Raw genomic sequence first — 20,946 nt, 5'->3', positions numbered from 1 at the left:
CCAGGCTTTGCTGAATGTCTCCCATGGGAAGAGAAGGGGGCAAAACCACCCCTAGCTGAGAACATTGGTTCTCACTAGAGCAGTGTTTTCAAGCTTGGTTGTCTCTCAGAATCACCTGGAAGCTATCTAGAAAGTACCATAGCATGGAGTTCTTCTCTTTGAATTCTGGAAAAGTCATAGTCCCAGACTTGAGTCCTCATGCCAGCCCTCTGCAGCTGTGGGACCAGAGGCAAGCTGCTCCCCTGGCCTCCGACCCAGAAATTCTTCACTTTTGAAATAGGGGTGCTAGGGGAGGGTATATAGCTCAGTGGTAGAGAGCATGATTAGCAAGCACGAGGTCCTGGGTTTAGTCCCCAGTACCTCCATTAATAAGTAAGTAAATAAGTAAACAAACAAACACAAAACAAACAAACCTAATTACCCCCCAAAAGAAAATATTACTTAAAAAACAGGGGTAATAATGATGCCTATTCTGAGGGTTGCTGGGGAGATCAATGAGCTTTAGAAACTATAGTCATACTATAGTCGTCTGTATCTGCAGGGCATTGGTTCCAGGACCTCTCCCCAGCCTCCCTATCCTGAAATCCAAGGATGCTCAAATCCTCTGAGTTCGGTCCTCTGTATCCCAAGGCTCAGAACCGCGAGTACATGAGGCTGACAGTATAGAGCGCTATACAGTGCTATATAGATGTCAGTGGTGAGTGTTATATCACAGGAGCCTACGGAATTTTATTTTATTGGTCCAATTACTTTATTTATTTTTCCCAGGACTGGATTCACCTTCCCACAGGCCTGCCTGAGTGACCTTCATGCTCTTGCCTCATTATTCCTCCAACCCCGGCAGTGAGGAGCTGTGTGTGTTTTTCTCCAGTTACTCTCTAACGCAAGGGTCTCAAACTGGCAGCCCAGGGGGCCAACCTTTGTCATCAGACATGTCTTATTTGGTTTGAGTCATGTTTTGAAAAAAAAAGAAGCAGCAGCAGCTTATTTTTCCCAGTATTTATAAATTGGGAGATCTGACAGAAACTCAGCTTTCCAACTTTTCTCTAAAAAACAAAAAGAAGATTGAGGGTTCTCTTTAGTTTGGCACTGTCCCCACTTGGCCGTCTAGCTGTGGTTGTGTTCTCTGCCTTGGGTCCGGTAGGCATTGAGTTTGCCATCTCTGCTTTAGGTCTTCCTGTGTTTTTCTTTAATCGTGACCAAATTCCTATTCCTTTTTTCTCTTTTCTTTATTATGGGTAGGACCACATCTGGCTCACCTTTGTGTCGTGGGCCGTGGGTGCTCACTATTTGTCAAAATGAGACATTTTGTCCCATCCTTTCCTGTCACAGATAAAAAAGGATACTTGTTGAGCTTTACCTCTGAATGCTTGTTTTTCTTTCCCCAAACTTCCTTTCTAACCGGCGCCCACATTCTTTGGAGGAACAGACAAGAAAATGAAGAATGTGTATTTTTCAGTTGACCCTTCGTTAACTCTGCCTTGTAATTGGAGAAGGTGATTTAACCTTTCCTCCCTCAGTCTCGTCTCAACTGTCTGTCTTCAGCGACAGCCCTCGGTGTCAAGTTGCATATATAACATGATGTTAAGTATTTCCTTCGAGACCCTGTGCCCCTTGGGGGCAGGTACTTTATTCTTCTTTGCTGGTCCAGCTTCCTCTACGCAGATCCTGGCACGCAGTGCACCATCTAACGTGTGGTTGTTGAATGGACCTGAACTGAGCTCATGACACCCTGGGAAATGATCAGGTCCCAAGAGCCCCTTCAGGCCTCTGACTCTCCATCCAGTGCTCTTTGCACTTGGCAGTGTGACATGGGGGGATGGGCCCTTTCCCGTCGTCTCCTTTTCTTATGAAACAGCGCTCCATCCTGTTCCTGCAAAGAGAGAGGGAAGCCAACTTTTAATAAATCACACATGTTAATCTGGAGCACATGTCCCCACACTGAGAGCTCTGGTTGGCTGCCAGACGGTAGCTTTTGACTGCTCTGTCACCCACCAGGGTTTCATGTATGTTCCATGTCAGCAGTGTAATTGCTCACATAATGGTCAGTCTCGGCTGCGCTGGTGTCTAGACTTTTTGCTTTATCACCTGGTAGGGACTACAGAAAGAATCACTCTGGTTGGCATGGATGGGGCACACCCAAACAATTCATCCTCCAAGAAACTCAATACTTAAATGGGGCTTCTAGAGATGCAAATAAGATGTGCGGTTATTTCCCCCCAGTTTTGCTTGACTTGTACCCAAGGAGGGGATTTTTTCTGGTAATTAGACTGTGGTTTGCAGGCCTGGGTGATGATGATGATCAGACGAAATAATTACTTCTAGATGGTTCGGAATTGTCAGCGCTGAGTCCTGTGGACATTTAGTCAACACTGTGAAGCAAAGGTAAACCGGAGCTTGCAACTTGATGGAATTATTATTGCAGCAATTCGGACTCCCAGACCCTTCCCTCTGCACTTGGTTTCCAGCGGAGCGCTGAGAAAGTTGTCTCATTCTTCCTGTTGAGACCTTTCCATAGTCCAAACATGACCCTTAACATTTTCTTGTTTGTAGGAGTGTCTGTCTCTTGGCTGGCTTTTGCCCCCTAAAAGTTGCGAAGTTTGGTCCTTAATCCAAGCAAGTGTGCTGTGCGCTGCAGCAGGCGCCTCCCTCTGCCGTGTTTGTAGGTTTCACCAGCATGCAGACCCAGGACTCCTCGCCCAGCTGGTGGCCCCTGGTCCCATGGTGCTTTGGTGGACCCCAGTTCAATCAGAAGGAAGGGCGTTTTTCTGTCTCAGAAATGGGAGGGCTGTTCTTCTTGCCTGCTTGGAAGTCCACATTTCCTCCTATCATTCAGAATTATTTCCCAGGCACCTTTTATGTGCCCAGTACTGTGCTTGTGGTGGGATGCAGCAGTGAACAAGACAGCCAAGGTCTTTCAGGTCTCTAAGGAACTTATATGCTCTCAGGACCAGTCAGACAGTGAATGAGTAACAAACACAGTGACTTCAGCTTGCTTAGGAAGTACCATGAAGAAATGAAGCCTCCTTCCTGAAAGGGCCAGAGTATGCGCGGGCTGCCTGAACCAGGTAAGCAGCTGTTGGAAATGGTTGTTCAGGGAAGCCGCAGGTGGTGGTCATGTGGCAAACACGCGTGTTGTTGGCACAGAGGGTTGAGAGTTCGGGCCCTGGAACCAGACTGGCTTTGACTTTTGGTTCCACTTACTAGTCTTCAGACGTTGGGCAAGTTAATTCTTTGGTTTTAGTTGCTTCATCTGCAAAATGGGGATAACAAAACGTACCTCATTGATTTAGAGTGAAAATGAGAGATTCCCGTTGAGGCTTGGCACCATCTCACGGTTGTGGCCAGCCTCTGATGATGGTTAGTATATTCTTATCAGCAACAGCAATGATAAAATCATCATGGGAGGAAGTTGATTGGCAAAATAGTCCCACCACTCTTAAAAAAAAAAAAAAAACCCTACTTCTGGCTTGGTTTCCATCCTGTGGACTGGTGCTGGGTAGTTCAGATCGGGGTTCCTAGGCTGGCTTAGAGAATTCTGTTTGCTGTGTGTTTCTTTTAGCGAAATGCCAGGGGCTGCTGGCTTACCCTGTCTGTCAGAAGAGTGTCTTGGGTGTGTATGTAATACTGAGCGGGGGGCTTGTGGTTCCATTGAGAAGTCTGTGATGGGGAAGTGAGAGAAGACAGAAAGTTGGTTAGTTGAGAGACTGGTCAGCTAGATGAGGTGGGGCTGGCTCTGGGTTTGTGCTGTGTCAGGATCTGATCCCCCTCCTCGCCTGTCCAAGGTGCCCAGGTTTGTGGGGCTCACGGGCTAGGGGCTGGATGCATGGCTGGCGATGCAGAGAGGTAATCCTGGCCATCAGGAAGGCCAAACTCTTAATTAACTGAGACTGGGTGACTTACCCAAGGCCGGCTGGTACCAGCTTATGTTACACCCCGATTAGGCTCTGGGTGAAAAGCACGAGAAGACTGGTGGTCACAGCTACGAAAGGATAAAACAAAGGTCACAAACCTACCTGTGAGGCCCCTAAGGTGTCCGTCCGCCTGGTGAATGAGTAACCAACACTTACACGTCAAATGATTTCAACATTTTAAAGTCTGGATTTGGGGATTCTGTTGGAAAATTCAGATCTGGGAAAGCTGGGCTTTTAATGCTGAGATGGCAGAAACCAGTCTGGGTTGAGCAGTGGCTGCCTCCTCTAGCCTGGGTCGGTCCTGCCCACTCTCTGGGATGTTCCAGGCTCCGCCCTTTGGACCAGTTTGCAATGCATGATGCAAAAATGGAAAGAAGGTTCTGCCTTTCACCTTCTTTTATTACCGGGGTTTGTTTTCTGGCCCATGTGTCCCTACACAAGACAGCTCCTATAGTAGAAAATGTACTGAATAAATAAATGTGTGTTGCGTGAATGAACAATGGGACAGTAATTGATAGAACGCTGCACTGGGGATCACAGAGCTAAGTTTGAATCCTAACTTCCTCCCAACAGCTGAGTGATTTCTAACAGATCAAATAACCTTTACTTTATTTTACTTTTTTGCGGGGGGAGGGGAGAAGGGGGCAGTCACTGTTGTTTTTACTTATTTGTTTGAATAAATAATACATTTTCATGTTTCAAAATTCAAAAGGGACAAAAAGGTTTATAGAGAAAAGCGGTCCCCTCTGTGTCTCTGGCACCCAGCTCCCTTACTGCAGAAAACCAGTGTTACCAGTTTCTGGTTTGTCCTTTCAGAGATACTATATGCTTTACAGTGAAATATGCAAATATTCTTCTTCATCTTTTTTATGTAGATGGAGCCTAATTTACACATGATTCTAGACTTAGGTTTTTAGCACGCTTCATTCAGAGTGTCCCCTAGAGAGCATCCCAGCCAGTGCGTGGAGTTCTCGCCCCTTCTGTCTTAGAGCCGCAGAGGCTCCCAGAGCATGGGAGCCCCTGGTTTACTCAGCCGTCCTCTGTCGCTGAGCCTTTAGGGTATTCCCAACCCGTTGCTGTTACAAAGAAAGCTGTAGTAAAAACCCTTGTTACGTAACCCACCTGACAGGCCTGGAGTAAAGTTCCTGGAAGTAGAATTGCTGACAAAGGTACAGCCTTTGTCATTTTTGGTAGATCTTGTCAAATTTGCGTCCATAGCAGCGGCCTCAGACTGCTTTCCCTCCAGCAGTGTGGGAGAGTGCCCCTCGCCCCACACCATGGCCACATGCCCCCTTTGGGAGCCTCCGAGGGCTTTGTGAAGAACCATGTTTTATAAAAGTATTCATACTAGATCTGGGGGCCAGGCCATGGTCTACGCTATCTCATTTAATGTGAACAACACTGAGGTAAGTATCACAATCATTTGACAGATGAGGGAATAGATTCAGAGAAGTTGAGTCATTTATCCAGGTCGCCCAGCTAAGAAGCTGTAGAGGCTGGATTCGAACGGGTTTGTCAGATTTCAATACCAGGATGTTTTCATATGGTAAAGCCCTATGTAACTTGAGGTTTATTTTCAGCTGACACTTGCTTATGGTTCTGTGTCTCCCAGCAATAGTACATCTCACAGGGCTGATTGATTTGCTCGCTTGTCAAATATCTGTGGAATTCCAGCACTATACTAAGCTCTGGGGATGCATCTGAGGACGACATAGTCCCTTCCCTTATGGATCTCACAAAAACAATAAGTAATAATTCTGTAGTCAATTATTGAGGTAGATTGTGATAGGACAACAAAGAAGGTGAGGAGGGTGCTTTATGGGGTGATGTGACTTAATTGGGGGGGGGAAGGGGGAGGCAGGCCTGTCTGAGCAAGTGAAGGTTGGGTGATAAAGGGTGTGTGGGTTTGAGCCTGGAGAAGTGAGTGGGAAGTATTTCAAATAGTGGGCATAGCATGTACAAAGGTCCTGGGGCAGGGAGGAGCAGGTGGTGTCAGAGGGAGGAAAGGAAGGAATGCCAATGAGCTGGCATGCAGAGTGGAGGGAGGTGAGGGTGTGAGGATGGGGTTAGAGGATTTATTCTAAGACCTGTGGGGAGCCTTTGAAGGCATTGAAGCAACAGCTCCATGAATGTCACGGGCACTGGGCTGTTGGGTTCTTGTCATAAGTGCAGCTCCATTTCCTTCTCTAAGGTGTGAATGGTAATACACGCAGGGCTTTCAAACATTTTGAGTGCTACATGCAAGAGGACATCCTGATAGACTTAGACTCAGTACACAGGAGTGCACGTGTAATATACACGTTTCCCCCAAATGCGGTGCACTCTGATATTTTCTATTCTGATCCATTTCATTAAAGGTTGTCTATCAAGACCCTCTAAATTCACTTTAGAAACACTGAGATAACACGTGTCAAGTGTCTGCCCCACAGTTGGCACCCAGTAAATGTGCGGTCATTCTCCAGTGTCATCATTATAAGGGTCCCTCTGGCCGCAGTTAGACAATGGATGTGTGGAGTTAAATGGCAGTGTCTACATCCTGACGGCGCTGAAGGATGCTGGCTCTTCACTTCTGTGCTCGTGTCCCAGGGGAGGATCTCCCCGCCGGGCTTCCTGCCCGCAGGGGCTCCTGCAGGGGGCGTGTCCAATGGACGGTCTGTCTGGTTTCCCTGGGAACTGGTTTTTCCTCGTTTTCCGGGCAGCCACATCAGACTGAGTGCCCAGTTTCCTTTGACTTCTTTGTTATTTACGCTCAGAATGGCTTTTTCCTGGAAACCTCAGAGTCGTTAGAAGCCACCCACTTCTTGCTTTTAAGTTGTGCCATGATCCTACTTCCCACTTCTGAGTCGAGGGCTGGAGCCTTGGTGGAATTCATTTGCATTTTCCACTAAATGCACCACCTTCTTCTGCCTGCTGCCCCACCCCCCAACCCCGATCAGCCTGCAGGCTGCTCCCCCTCCCTGTGCCCTGGCCTTGGAAACTGGAAGGAAAAAGCAAGACACCACATTGAAACACATCCTGGACCCTGAGTGGGGAGGTTTTTGAAGACACCCCAGTGAGGTGAGCCAGGGAGAGCAAGACTGATAGCAGGGGTGGTGGTGGTGAAAAAAATAAACAAGAATCAGCACGTATCAAGCAATTCCTGCGTTCTGAGACTGTTCGAAGCCTGTTTTAATCAAACCTTCTTTGAATCATCTCATCCAGCCACCCTACCAATCTTAAGTCTTGTGCCTCGGCTGGAACTTGTGACACTGAGCCTGGCTCTGGCACCTTTGCTCCACTGCACCTGTGGGGCCCCTGCACGTTCCAGGAACCAGGTCCAGCACCTCTTAGATCATCTTTCTCATCACCACCACAGCTCTCCAAGTTCCCATTTTTTAGACGTAGAGAGTGCAGTTCAGAGTGGTCCAAGGCCACACAGTGACTACATTCTTTTTTTTTTTTTTTTTTTGGCTGCAGGAACAAAGCCCCACAACCATGGTGGCTTAAGACGACAGACATATATTCACTCACAGTTCTGGAGGTCAAGAGTCCAGAATCAGAGTGTCACAGGGTCATACTTCCTCCAGAGGGTCTAGGAGGTGAATCTCTTTTTTTTTTCCCCTGGATACCAATTTCTGGCTGGCATTGGGAGAATCTGTTTCTTTCCTCTCGCTGCTTCTTCTGGTGGCTGCATCTCTCTGGTCTCTGCCTCCGTCTTCACATCTTCTCTGTGTGTGTCTGTGTCTCCTCTTCTGTCTCCAGTCACCTGCGTCCTTCCTATCAGGATACATGACACTGTATCTGTGGGTCCACCTAGACGATCCAGGATAAGCTCCTTCTCTCAAGATCCTTGACTTAATGACATCTTTTGCCACATGAGGTAATAGTCACAAGTTCTGAGGACTAAGAAGTGAATCTGTCTTTGGGGACCGGTTTTCTGCCTCCCACAGTCAGTGAGTATCAGAATGAGCCTTGATGCCAGGGTTTGTCTGATTCCAAAGCATCCAGTGGCCACTCACCCTTCAGAACTACAGGCATTCGCGTTATTTTTAATGGCATCTTAACTGTTCCATTTAGGGGGTACCACACTTGGTATGACCTGTCCGCTCTGGATGGATATTTTGGAGTTTCCTTTTTTTTCATTACTGCAGAGAATGAGCGTATCTGCCAGTCTTGGGGACCATGTGACCGCTTCTGGAGGGTGCGTTCTCAGAAGTGGAACTGCTGGGCCAGAGGGCTGGAAATTCTTTGCTTGCTTCACTCTGTGACTGTCACCACCCCTACCCCCCGCAGCCCAGAAACAGAGCTGCAGAAAAGGAGTTGAGCGGCATCGTGCCACAGTAACACTGTGAGCCACCGAGGGCCCTAATGCACTGTGACCACCACCGTGGCTCCGAGGCCTGACCTGCTCCCCAGTGGAGTATTTTCCAGACGTGCCTGAGGTCTCCATAAGCAGGAGGAAGTGTTGCTGAGTTTCCACTTCTGTCCTTGCTTGGAGATTTAGAAATAACAGCAAGGTATTTTATTTGTTTAACAAGCACTTATGAGGCGTTTGCTGTTTGCCACACACTGTTCTAGCTAAGTGCTCTACAAATATGTATTCATTTTGTCCTCACTCAACCCTGAGGTTGTCATGCTAGTAAGCTCATTTCATGCAGGAGGAAATTGAGCCTCAGAGAGGTCAAGAAACTTGCCAAGGTCACACAGACAGTAAGGAGTGGAGTGTCTAACTAAGGCAGTCAGTGCTTTATCCTTTGATTTTTTTTCTCCTCATGCTTTCCTGTCCCCATCAAATGTGGTCTTCGTGTTCCTCATGTCTGTTTATCTATCTCCGCAGCATGAGATTTGAATTTTGATATGAAATCTTGCAACTGGATGTTCCTGACTAACTTGGTAGATTTGATTCTGATTTTCTGGCTGAGTTTGGTAGCCTGGCAAAGTGGAAATGGGCTGTAGAGTTAGGCCAGTCATCAGTCCACGATTTGCCACTATTAGCTGTGTGACTTCTGGCAGGTTACTTAACTTCTCTGATCTTCAAATGGGGTTTTGTGAGGGTTGAGTAAGTTTATCCACTGGGACGGTGCTTGTCATCACGTCAGACAGGCGGTTGAGATGCCTTATTAGTTGCTATCCTTTCCTTCATTTTTATCTTAAGCAGTGCACTTGGGTTTGGGAGTACAGATCTAAGTCCCGATGCCTGTCTTCAAGGAGTTTACAGAATGGCCTCGGTGGGAGCGGGGGAGTTTTCTAGATCAGGAGTCAAGGAACCTGAGTCTAGCCAGTCCTCTCTCCTCCCTCAGAGATGCTGGACGTTCCTCTGCCCCCCCCCGGGCCTCACTTTGGTCACTTGTGAACGGGGGCCTGGACTGGCTTCACTCCAAAGCTCCATCTGTCTTGTCATTTCCAAGTTCTATTTAGGACAAGCCTGTGTCTGAGGAGCCAGCGTTGTAGCAGGTGGATCCAGGGTGTGTCAGATTTTCCCTTCTGGCCACTCTGGTCAGCCCACTTCCTCCCTGTGCTCCGGGGAGGCCTCTTGGCTCCGTCTAGAAGTAGGAATGGCAGAGACGGAGACAGCTGCAGGCTGCCTGGATCTGAATGTGGCAGGTTTTGCAGGGGACACATGAGTCAGAGGCATCTCCTCGTTGTGTGTCACTGGGCAGCTGACGCGAGGCTGAGGAGGCTGCAGTCATCATCCCTTTGGCTGAAAACCACCCTTAGTTAAAAGGAGTCTTGTGTGTGGCTGGGGCTGCCCAGGTGTCTTGCTGGGCGCACACATGGCTTGGAGTGGGAGGCCTGGAGGGTCGCGAATGGAGAAGTGGAGGGAGACCGGAGCCCACCCTGTGACCCTCAGTGCTGACCAGCTTCCCAGAGCAGTGGTTGTTTCGACAGGAAGCTGGAAGGCGAACACCTGAGTGATCCATTCTGCTCGCCTCTCCCCTTCCCTGTACAAGTGCCACTGAGTGGGTGGCAACTCCGTCACCTGGAGTTTAAGATGCTCATAAAAGGAGTTAATGTCCCATAATTATCCAGATGAATTGCACTTAGCAGGCCCATTTAAAGAAGGGCAGTGAAATGGGGCCTCTCTTACTGGGTGACCTTTGTCGGGCAAGTTAAATCTCAAAGCCAGCTAGTTTAAGGCTGCTGAAGGGGCTTGCGTGGTTTTATTACTTCTTTGCCATATTCACTGATTTGCATAGATCTTTCCACCTTCCAGGGGCACATGTGGAGATCCTGAGGCTCTCTGCAACTGAGCAGGCCTGTTATGACTTCACCGGCACAGTCAAGCACAGTTTAGAAATCATTTTTCTGTAGGACTGGCCTCAACCCATGGTCGCTGCCTTCTCACTTTGGGGTGACCACACTGTTAGAATCAAAAAGAGGCCTGCAAACACTTGTGAATGGGACCGGCAGGGTATAGATATTACTGTGGGGTCCTGGGATTGTTTTTAGGATGGTTTGGCCGGAAAGTCCCAGCCAACTTCCTCCAAGAGGAGGGCTGCTCAGCCCAGCCCAGGAGTTTTCAATAAAAGCTGCCTTCTTTTTTCAGGTGTGGGCTAACGTCGTGGATTTGGAAAGCCTGAGGGCCCGAAGGCAGCCCTGGAAGAAGCCCTTTCCGTGAGCAGTCGGAACCTTCTGGTCCAGAGGAGAAGCCGTCCCTTCATCTAGACTTATGACCCGCGGCTTCGCCCCCAGCCTGCCCGTCGAGTTCCCCAAGATGGGCTCCTTCCGCAGGCCGAGACCGCGCTTCATGAGCTCCCCGGCGCTCAGCGACCTGCCCCGCTTCCAGGCAGCCCGCCAGGCTCTGCAGCTGAGCTCCAATTCAGCCTGGAACAGGTAAAGGAGGCGCTGGGTGGGTAGGGGTGCCAGAGCCAGGGCAGGGCCAGGGGCTGACTGCGCTTTAGCGTCTCCTGAGATCTCAGCTTCAGGAGGTCGTGGGCATAGGGGTGATTGAAGAGAGCACTTCCCCACAGAGCCTGTATCTGTTAGCTTTCCTTATTGTTTTTTTTTTTAATATGCATTTTTTTAATTGAAGTATGGTTGGTTACAATATTGTGTTAGTTTCAGGGGGCACAGAAAAGTGATTCAATTTTTTTTCTGATTATATTCCATTATAGGTTATTACAAGATATTGAATATAGTTCCCTGGGCTATACAGTAGGACCTTGTTACTTACCTATTTTAGGTGTAGAAGTTTGTATCTGTTAAACCCATATTCCTAATTTGGCCCTCTCTCCTTTCCTCTCCCCAGCTTTCCTTGTTTTAGTAGAGGGAAAGCGGACTGCTGGGCTCTCACAGTCAGTTAACCAGCCCAGGACAATTGGATCTGAACTTACTGTTCCTGTTCATGCCCATTAGTCATGTGCCAAATTGTCAGCTGACCTGAGTTGGGCTATAGAAGTAACCTCAAGTCACCTGTTAACTATTTGGGACAATAAGACGTAATCTATGAAAAGCTAACTAAGCAGCATAATCCAGGGGTGATTCGTACCTCTGAGCCGCAGGTGGTGGGAGAGAAGACGCAGCCTTTGTAAGGTGTCTGGCTGAACGTTTGTGCGCCAAACACTGCGTGGAGGCTGAACCCATATTATATTCTGCCCTTCTGTGAGCTGCTGTTTTTCCCCTTTGGATAAATCAAGTGCATTGCTTATTTTAAAGCATTATTGAGTTTTGTAGTTTGGATCATTATGGATTTCTTTTTTTCAGTGAATACACAACTCTTATGATGAGGAGGGAGGGGGTTCTCAGAAATGGGTTTTTTTTTTTCATTTTTTTGAACTTTTTATCATGAAAAATGTCAAACACACACATGCAAATATACAGTAGCGAGACTAGTATAACACCCCATCTCTGTGTGTCTATTACCCAAATTCAGAGATTATAAATGCCTGGCCAAGTTTGTTTAATCTGTATCTTCCACTCTCCTATAGTATTCTGAAGCAAGTCATAAACAGAATCGTATTTTATTAATAAATAGGAAATGTTTTGAGGTTAAGTGGAGGCTTCGTCTTTACAAAAGGCCTGGGACCCTTGGTAACGACAAGCTTGTGGTCAGCTCTTTGCTGAAATACTGGGCTGGGGTCCAGAGAATGTGGAGTCAAGACTTCCCTGCGGCCCCTCCACGGACTAACTCTTCTTCCTGGACCCCTGCAGGAGTGGGAGGGGAAGGAAAACTGAGGCCAGCCCCTCTGAAGTTCTTCCAAGGAAAGTACTATTAAGAGACAAAGACAATTAAAGTCCATGTTTGAATTTTTTTTTTTTTTTTTTAAATTTTAAAAGGCAAGGAAAGGCAAGGAATTATCCTTTCACATTGGCCACAGGCCTCCAGGCTGCCCTGTGAAGACAGGTCTGAGTGAAAGAACCCCAGGCCTAGGGCAGCTCCCGCTTGCAGGAAATGCCATTTTGGATTCTTGCAGGCCTGGTGGTGCTGGCCACGCAGTTGCCTGAGAGCAGATCCCCCTGCCTGCCCTTCGGGAATGCTGTTCACCAGCGGGTCCAGTGAGGCGAGGGAGGAGGGCCTGCCAGCCTTTGAGAAAGTGGGGGGAGAGAGGCGACTTTGTGGTCCTCTTGGCCTCAGTCTTCCTTGCTCTCCAAGGACCCTCAGCTGGAAGTGATGGATTCTGGGGATAGAAAATGTGGCCGTGTTGGTGGCACGGGCTCCCTGGCCCTTCCTGCCTTCAGCCCTGAACTGCTTGTGGAGAAAGCCTCTCACCAGGGGTCGTTTCTCTTTCCCCCCGTAGCGTCCAGACTGCCGTGATCAACGTCTTTAAAGGGGGCGGCTTGCAGAGCAACGAGCTCTACGCACTGAATGAAAACATCAGGTACGTGGCTGGCCAGGCGGGGCCCTTCCCCCGTGGGGCTGAGCTGGGGCGGGTGGGGGCTACCCCACCGGGAGCCTTCCCTTAAGTTCTGCTGTCTGCTTGTTTCCTGCTGCTGCTTCTGTTGGCTTTTATGATGCTCTTATGGCTGCTAAGTTCTGGGGCCCTTATGGGTCTAGACGTGTGCTCCAGAGAGGGCTTGTCCATTGGTTCGCATGTATAGTGTGTATGGGGGGTGGTGGGGGGTAGAGGGCTGACAGCTGGTAGCTGTCATTTATTCTGTAAACATTTCTTGTCCCCTGCTTGGTCTTTAGGGACCACAGTAGGCAAGAGGGCCTGGCGGTTGGGACCTGACTGCTTGGGTTTTATTGCTGTTCTTCCTTTTACTAAGTGGCTTACCAACTTCTTTATGCCTCAGTTTCCTCTAATGAGAAACAGGGATGGGAAATGTGGCCACTTCCATAAGATTCTTGCGAAGATTAAATTGACTTATTAAATAAACTGTCTACCAGAGCAGGGCTGGGATACACGAGCTCTTACCATCATTGTCAGGGATGTTGCTCTCATTACTAATAGGTTTTGGTGATGAAACCCTCAATAAGACATGGTTCTTGAGGAGTTTAATGTCTTCCAGAATCTTCCCGGGAGAGTAGTGTCTGCTTTTCATTCATTCATTCATTTATCAAATATCTGAGTGCCTCCCTATTAGACAGGCACTAGAAAGACAAGAATGAGCAAAGACAGACATGGACCCTGCTCTCCTGGAATTTATATTCCGTTGGGGAGATAATTGTTAGTCAACTGATCACACGGGTAAAATGTAAAAATGCACCTGTGACGGCTGCTGCAACACAGCTGATGTGATGAAGGTGTGTGTTAGCAGGACTTGATCTTGCCAGGGAGGCTGGGAATGGAGAGGTGATGCTTCGTGCTGTCATCAGTGGGCATTAACTAGGTGAACAGGGCTGCAGGTGGTGGCGACTGCAGGTGCAGAGGTCCTGTGGTGGCAGTGAGCAAGGAACTTAAAGAAAACCCACGTGCACAGAGCACTGAAGGTTGGGTGGTGGTGTGGTTGGGTTTGTGTTTTGGTGGAATGAGGGCAGAGAGGCAGGCAGGGCCCAGAGCCCCGGGGTCTTCCGGGGACAGGAGGTTGAACAGCAGGTCTTTTAATGCTCTGGTGTTCATTCCTCTCGGGTGTGTTAAGTGCAGAACATCAAGGCTAAAGACCCGGCCCTGGAGTGGGCAGAACATTAAACAAGGCCATTATTTGGGGCTTGTTTACACTTAGTTAAGGCCTCTGTTAAGGGCCATTGAGGTGTTTTAAGAGCCCTGCTTTCATTAAAGCCTTTTGAGCTCAGAAGTAAACAGAGTTGTGTTAAAGTTCTACCCACGGGCTTGAATTTCACGTAATAATTACACAAATATGAAAAGAGATAACAGAGGTCATCTAGCCCAAGGCCTCCTTTTACAGAGGAGGAAACTGAGGCCCCGAAAGTTGAGTGACAGGGCCAAAGCTGGGTCAGCCAACCTCCTGGTTGCAAGAGGTGAGTTTTCCTCCAAGAACTAAGATCCTGGCCTCTCCGTGAGTGTTCCTTAGCTCACAAGAGACGTATGAGTAAATAAAACAGTGACTCAGGGACGTGCTAATTGTTCCTCACATCAGGAGACTGATCCTGAAATTGTACTTAAGACCTTTGTTTATGGGCAGCTAGGAAAAGTACAGGCACGCAGATTTCCCCAGCCCTGTTAACCCAGGGGCTGCTAAGTCAGAGTCCTCCGGTACCCGGCAGGTCTGAATGGGTGAAGCCGGCCTGGAGGATGGAGGTGAGAGCTCTCCCTCTGTCCAGGATTCCCCGTCCCCCTGGAAGAATGCAGGTCCAGTGACATGCCATCTTATTTCCCCAGAAGAACCAGAAATTGAGGTTTTTATGTGAAATGTCCTGTCTTTTAAATGCTGGTCAATAATCCAAATGCCCCCAAACATTGGTACAGGCCAAACAAAACACGTCTGTGGGCTGAATTTGATCAACAGGCTGCCTGTTTATGAGATGAGCTGTAGCTCGAGTGGGCGGGCCTCTCTGGTGAGGGGTGTTGCACCCCAGATTCTGGCGCTAAGGCCACCCCGGCAGGCGAGAAGGGAGCAGACGTGGCTGGAGGTGCCAGGGAAAGCGGTGGGCGCCTCTCACGTTGAATGTAATATTCAACCCTCCTCACAGTCCTGGGAGGCAACCGTTTTTCTCAGTAGGTATTTTAGCTACAAAATGGTGGGTAAGAGAAACAAAATAACTTGTCCAAGGTCACACAGCTATGAACGGTGGTCAGGATGTAAGCCCCTCTCTGACTTAAGTCAGTTGTGTTAGTTTGCTCAGGCTGCCATACAAATGCCATCAGCTGGGTGGCTTAAACAGTAGACAGTTACTTCTCACTGTTCTGGATGCTGGGAAGTCCAAGGTCAAGGTGCTGGCGGATTGGGTTCCTGGTGGAACTTCCCAAAGGCCCCTTCTCCAAATACCATCACCTTGCCCAGGGTGGGGAGGGTGGTAGGGCTCCAACATGTGACTTTGGTGATGAGGGGGACAATCTTCAGTCCGAGTAAAACCCACGCTCTTTGCATTATATTGTAGGGTCAGAAAGAGAGGTTCTAGGCTGAAAGAAGGGTTAAGCCGATGGTCTTGATCTCTCTTTCTGCCTTTGTTCCTTTCCTGAGGCCTCCGGGACCCCATCTCTCACAATGTGCTGTGATTCTAGCACTCCTCTGAGGGCCACGACACTCCCCCAACCCTCCTTTCCATTGTTGGGTTTAAGGGGGCTGCTGGATGTTCCTCACTCTGTTTTGAGCAATTTTCAAGCTGCAGAGAAACACATATGGTTGGGTTTGAAGCTAATTGCCCGAGATGTGAATGGAGCACAGCATTAAGTCAAAGCTGTCAAAAACCAGAGCTTCGATGAGCCATGCTCTGGACCCTCCATCCCCTGTTGTTCTTTAGGATGGTGGTTAGGATGGAGATGGGTTTTCCCATCACAGACACTTGGAGAATATAGCTGAGAACATGAAACACATCCCAGGTGTACATGTGACCTGGTGTCCCAAGCTGAATAAAGTGAACCCATGTTTGCAAGAGCTGACCTGGAAATAAACACAGCTGCCCTTATTTCAGGAATTGAAATGCCAAAACTGACATGCTACTCTCTGGTTACAATCAAATAGACAGGTTTTGATTTCTCTTTTCTCTCTTTTTGTCTTTGGCAAGGCCTGTTTGCAGAATACAATGGTAAAGTTACCAGGGTTGAGGCCCCATCAGGTGGGGGAGGGCACAGGCGGTAGGGATGGAGGAAGAAGGCGTGAAAGGAGAGAAGGCTGTTATTCTCAAGCCCAGTTTTCAATTATGACAGTTCCATGTGCAGGAAGATCTGTGCCAGGTTTAAGAGAATTTTTTGACCTGTTAGGAGAGTAGCTTTTGGATTCGGAGAGACTAGGGATGAAGATTAGACTAGCTGTGTGACCGTGGGTGAGTTACTTCCTTTTTCTAAGTCTCTGTTTTTTCTTTTATAAAATGGGGATAGTAGTGGCATCCACCTCGTGATGGTTGGGAGGCCTGGGATGATGCTAGAAATGTTGTTCATACAAGGTTTGGTGCCTAATAGATGTTAGCGGTTAGTACTCCTATTGTGGAAATTTGGCCACAATAAAGTGATGAATGATGGACGAGTACCACACACCAGAACCCAGGGCAACGGGGTGAACTGCCCTGTGAACAGTACTGTATCAAGTGTTCTCTGGCTGTTTGGATGAGGTGAGCTGACTTTGAACTAGAGAGGTCCGGGCCAGGCTCCTCCAGGAATGTACTAGGCTGGAAGTTTGAGTGAGGCTAAGTTCTTACAAGGAGAGCCAGCTGTTTCTCCTTTCTGCAGAGGAAAGAACAAGAGGAAATGACTATCCCAGTTCTTCATTCAACTCCAGCCAAACAGTAATAAACTTTGATGGATTATCCAAGTCCAATGTCAAATCCTAAATCAGCTTCCCCAGGTCACCCCAGCCAGCCCTGGCCGTCTTTCTGACTGTGGATTCAGTGTGTTCCCTGGGAAATGGGAACTCATTTAAAGATTAGCCAATGCAAAGGATGTCCAGGGAAGTAACTTTTATGTAACTGGGTCCTGAAATGCAGTCATCGCAAATAATTGGTCTTTTCTTCTAAGACATGTCATCAATCAGAATATTTTCTATTGTAACTACCTTAGAAAACAGGGCTTGCAGATGGTTCTATCCCAACAGGAGAGAAAATGACCCCTCAGAATAGACATATTCTCATGAAATCCCGTCGTCACAATCTACAATTCAGCCCGTCCCAAGTGTCTGTCTGCAGTGGCGTGGGCTGGGCCTGGATATCTTCTTGGTTTAAATTCTCTTTGGGACACTGCTGTGGTTTTTGAGGCCCCTCTCCAGCCTCAGGCCTGATGCGGCTGCATTTTGGCAGTGGGGACAAGTCTGGGTTCGAGGTTTGGGTTTTCACGAGTTTTCCCCGGAACCGGAATGGCCAAACTCAGATACTGAAGCATGCTCTTCCTAAACACTCTTTTCAGCCAACAATTCCAAGGATTATAGAAAGTTAGAAAAGGGTGAGAAAGTTGTGATTTGTGTGTGCTGGTTCTTAAAAGAACCCATGCAAGTAGGTTCTTAAAAGTGCACCCACCTTTTGATTGGCTGGGGCGGGGGTATGTAGAGGAAGGGGTCATTGATGCTTTTATTCATTTAATCAGGGACGATGTTTTAAGTGGGGTGATGGGAGAATCCAGATGCGGGGGATGTGCGGAGGGAGGGCGGGGAATGGGCGCATGGTTGGGTGTCACCATTCCTCAGTTGAAATCTGAAGGCGGAGCACTCGGGGGTCAGGTGCAAAGGGCAAGGGAGGATACAACTAACCATCTTGCCACCGGCGTCTCCATGCCCTCCCACCCCTCCCTCTTCCTGGGGGCATTTTTTTTTTCTCAGCAGAAATAAATGCTCAGAGATGAGGTTTCCGGAAACCAGAGATGAGTTATCTGCAGCTGGCCTGAGGCAGGAAACTCACATTTTCCTTCTCTCTCCCACCACCCTGCTTCTGTTCTTGTTGGGAGGGAGGTGTTGTGAAGGAAACCCCAGAGGTTTTCAAGGAAAGAAGAGCTTCCAAGAAGTGAGCTTGATCTGTGATGGGTCGGAGTTGTAACGTCCTCCTTCTGAGTCAGTTGGCTGCCTGCAGCCCCAAAGGGAGCCCCACCCCAGATTGTTCCAGTGCCATGAGGGGGTCTGTGGGCTGTCGGGGGATCCACAGCTGGCGGATGAGCTGGGAGGGGGCGAGAGGAGAGTTGGATGGAGTCCCCGGGGCAGGCTGGCAGAGGAAACCGGTCTGAGACAGATTCCGTGAGGCAATGTTAATAGCCAACTTGAGCGTACATTTATTTAGTACAGGCCAGGCTCTGTGTGTTAACTCCTGTGAAACTCACCGCACCCTATGAGCCAGGTGCAACCGTATCCCCATCTGACAGACAAGGAAATAGAGGCACAGAGAGGGGGAATAACTTGCCCAGAGTCACAGAGCTAGTTAGTAGCTGCCCTGGGACTTGAACCTGAACCTCTCATGTTCCTTAACACCCAGTAAAGTGGGCTGCAAGAGGCCCCCAGCCGGCATCGTCCAGATTTAAGGCTGAGGATGTAGATTCACTAGCAGATCGTGAAGTGAGTGGGGCATTGTCTCCTGGGCACCCCAGTTTGGGAGGAATTCAGGCGAGATCTTCCCTTTTTGGCCCAGCTCGCTCTGCCTGTGTGCTGACATCTTGTATCTGCTCTGGTGGAGAGACACTTGTCTTTGGGGGTGGGAGGAGTAGTTAGAGGGAAGTGGCTATTCGGAAACCTCGGGGCTGGCCCCATGCACAGTGTTGGCCTGCACAGCGTTTAGAAATCAGGGCATCTCCCCTAAAAATCCAGATCTCTCTGGAAAGTTCACATCGGGCAATGCTGGACCTGGACTGGTCATTGGGAGCGAGGCCTGGCTGCTGACTTTGGCGGAGTTTGCTGTAGCCCCCACTGTCCGTGGCTGCCCACTTCCCTCCCTCACCTTCCCTGCCTGCCCCTGTGGGAGTGGGGGTACCACTGCCTGATGTTCAGGTTGGCCTCGGTTTGAGATGCAATCTGCCAGTGTGTGGCCCCAGGCAAGGCTCTGAGCACTGGTCTCCTCATCTTCAAAACAAAGATAAATTCCTACCTAAGAGGCTATTGGAGAATTCGAGATGCTTTGTGCCAATGGTGCGACATAATTAGGAGCTCTGTAAGTGCTCTTTGTTGGGTTTCTCCATCTTTTTTGCTGTCTCCAGCTGCCACTCATTGGGGTGCAAAAAACAGAGAGGGGTGAGAGTCCTAGCATTTTATCTGAGTCATGCACCCCGCCTCTGACAGACCCCCATAGAACGGGCCAGCCGAGGAAAGGGGCGTTTTCATGTGTCACTGTTTAAAAGATGCTGCCTCCTTGAAACACGTCCTGTTGCAGAAGCAAGGTGGGTGATCTTGGAGACTTTAACGGTCAGGTCCGACAGGCACTAACCCTTCTACAGCATCAGGCACGGGACCCCGGAGGCCCCCTGCTGTTCCTAGACCATCAGGGCGCTGCCTGGATCCCACCAAGGGGGCTGGGTCCTTGGGGCAGCCCCTGATTGCCAAATGGCACAGAAATACTTCACAACTGATATGGCTGTCTCGACTCGTGCTGGCTAAATTTTAGCCCTGCGGCACCTGTCTCCTAGCTGTTTCACCATCCTTTGGGATTTTGCTGCCTTGGGGCTTTCCCTGTGTGCTAGGGAGGCTGTGGCCCACATCCAAGGTGCTTTTTTCTCTACATCATTTCTGCCACACCCTGCCCTGCCTGCCCTCCAGCCTTCCCTGTGCCCTTAAACCGGCTAGAATCCAGCTGGGGCTGAGCCTTGTTTACCTTCGAGCCCACAGAAGTGGGAAGTTGAGTTGACAGGAGGGTGAGGGGTGAGATGGCAGGTCTGTGTAATAACAGGAAATTCTGTCATCTGGGGTGATGTCTCACCCGGTCAGCCTGGGAGGGAGAGAGAGGGAGATAATGCAGACCAGGGAGTGAGTGGTTCCCCTTTTCTCCCTATTATGGTCTTCTCGGCTTCTGACTGAACTTTGTACCCTGTTTCTCTTTTGGGTTGAGTCTCACATGAGCATCCCCTTATTACTCCCAGGTCCCCACTTCCTTCTCTTTCTAGCTCAGTGGCTGGTGCTGGTGGTGCTGATGGTGGTGTGTTGATGGTGGTGGTGCTGGTGGTGGTGCTGATGGTGGTGGGTGGTTATGGTGCTGATGGTGCTGATAGTGCTGATGGTGGCGGTGGTGGTGGTGGTTAACAGTGGAATTCTGTTTTCAAGTGAAACCCAGCATTGGAGCCTCATCCACGAAAACAGATGAAGCAGGAGCTGCTTCCGCTGGGATGCTGCTCTGTCACAGCCCCCAGGCCCCAGCAACCTTTTCCTCCAAGCTCTGCCCCAACTGTCCTACCTTTCTGCCCTTTTTTTGGAGGGTGGTCTGGCCCTAATAGACGGCCCCCTTTATGAGTTTCACCTGGGTTAGGAAATGCTGGTCTGGCAGTACTTCTAAGAAGATGCTGAGAAGCAGTAGGATGGAGTTCTTAGGAGTGTGGGCTCGGGGTCAGCAGACTTGGGGAGAACCGTAGTAGCTGACACCTACTGAGCCTTTCTGCGTGCCGGACCCCTTTCTAAGGACGCCCTTTTCTAGGATTGACTCTTTTGGCCCTTGCAATAATCCTGTGAAGTGGGTGTCCTTATTATCCCCATGTTCCAGTTGAGGAAGTAGGTACAAGGGGCTAACCTGTACAGTTAACCTGCAAAGGTTGTCACTAGCCACACATCTGTGCAGCGGCAATGCCTTGATACTTGGCATCTTTGGACAAGATGGTGCCCCTGCTCGTGAGAGAGGGGCCCCGATGGGCAGGAGTCTTTGTCTGAGCCCTTCCATCCTTCTCTTCTAGTGCCTTGCACCTTGTCTAATACAGAGTAGGCTTTCGCTAAATGGCTGTGATTCAACGAATTGACTCATGCATGGGGTCCTGATGCTCTATCAGTCACCCTTTCCTTTTTATGAGGGAAACTACTGCCGAGTGCCCCCTGAGATGGTCCATCAAGGCAGAGGGGTGGAAAATCCCTTTCTCTCAGTTCAGAAGTACTCTTTCCTTATAAGCCA

The 20,946-nt window shown here is 49.1% G+C and overlaps 1 protein-coding gene across 8 annotated transcripts in view; it reads left to right on the top strand.

Moving 5' to 3' along the window:
* PRR5L (proline rich 5 like) overlaps positions 1 to 20,946 on the top strand; it is a 68,468-nt gene that overhangs the window by 6,769 nt on the left and 40,753 nt on the right. For 6 of the 8 annotated variants that reach the window (XM_045524028.2, XM_074372163.1, XM_010964667.3 and 3 more), the window contains exons 2-3: positions 10,441 to 10,727; positions 12,632 to 12,712. In XM_045524028.2, the coding sequence (XP_045379984.2) occupies positions 10,564 to 10,727; positions 12,632 to 12,712 (245 nt within the window). In that variant the 5' untranslated portion in view covers positions 10,441 to 10,563. Of the gene's footprint in view, positions 1 to 366; positions 3,069 to 7,469; positions 7,493 to 10,440; positions 10,728 to 12,631; positions 12,713 to 20,946 lie in introns of those variants that run through there. The other 2 variants (XM_045524026.2, XM_045524030.2) reach the window with 2 other exon arrangements.

Source organism: Camelus bactrianus, chromosome 10 (genome assembly GCF_048773025.1).
Source record: "Camelus bactrianus isolate YW-2024 breed Bactrian camel chromosome 10, ASM4877302v1, whole genome shotgun sequence".
NCBI lineage: Eukaryota > Metazoa > Chordata > Mammalia > Artiodactyla > Camelidae > Camelus > Camelus bactrianus.
This window is presented reverse-complemented; position numbering and strand designations above follow the sequence as displayed.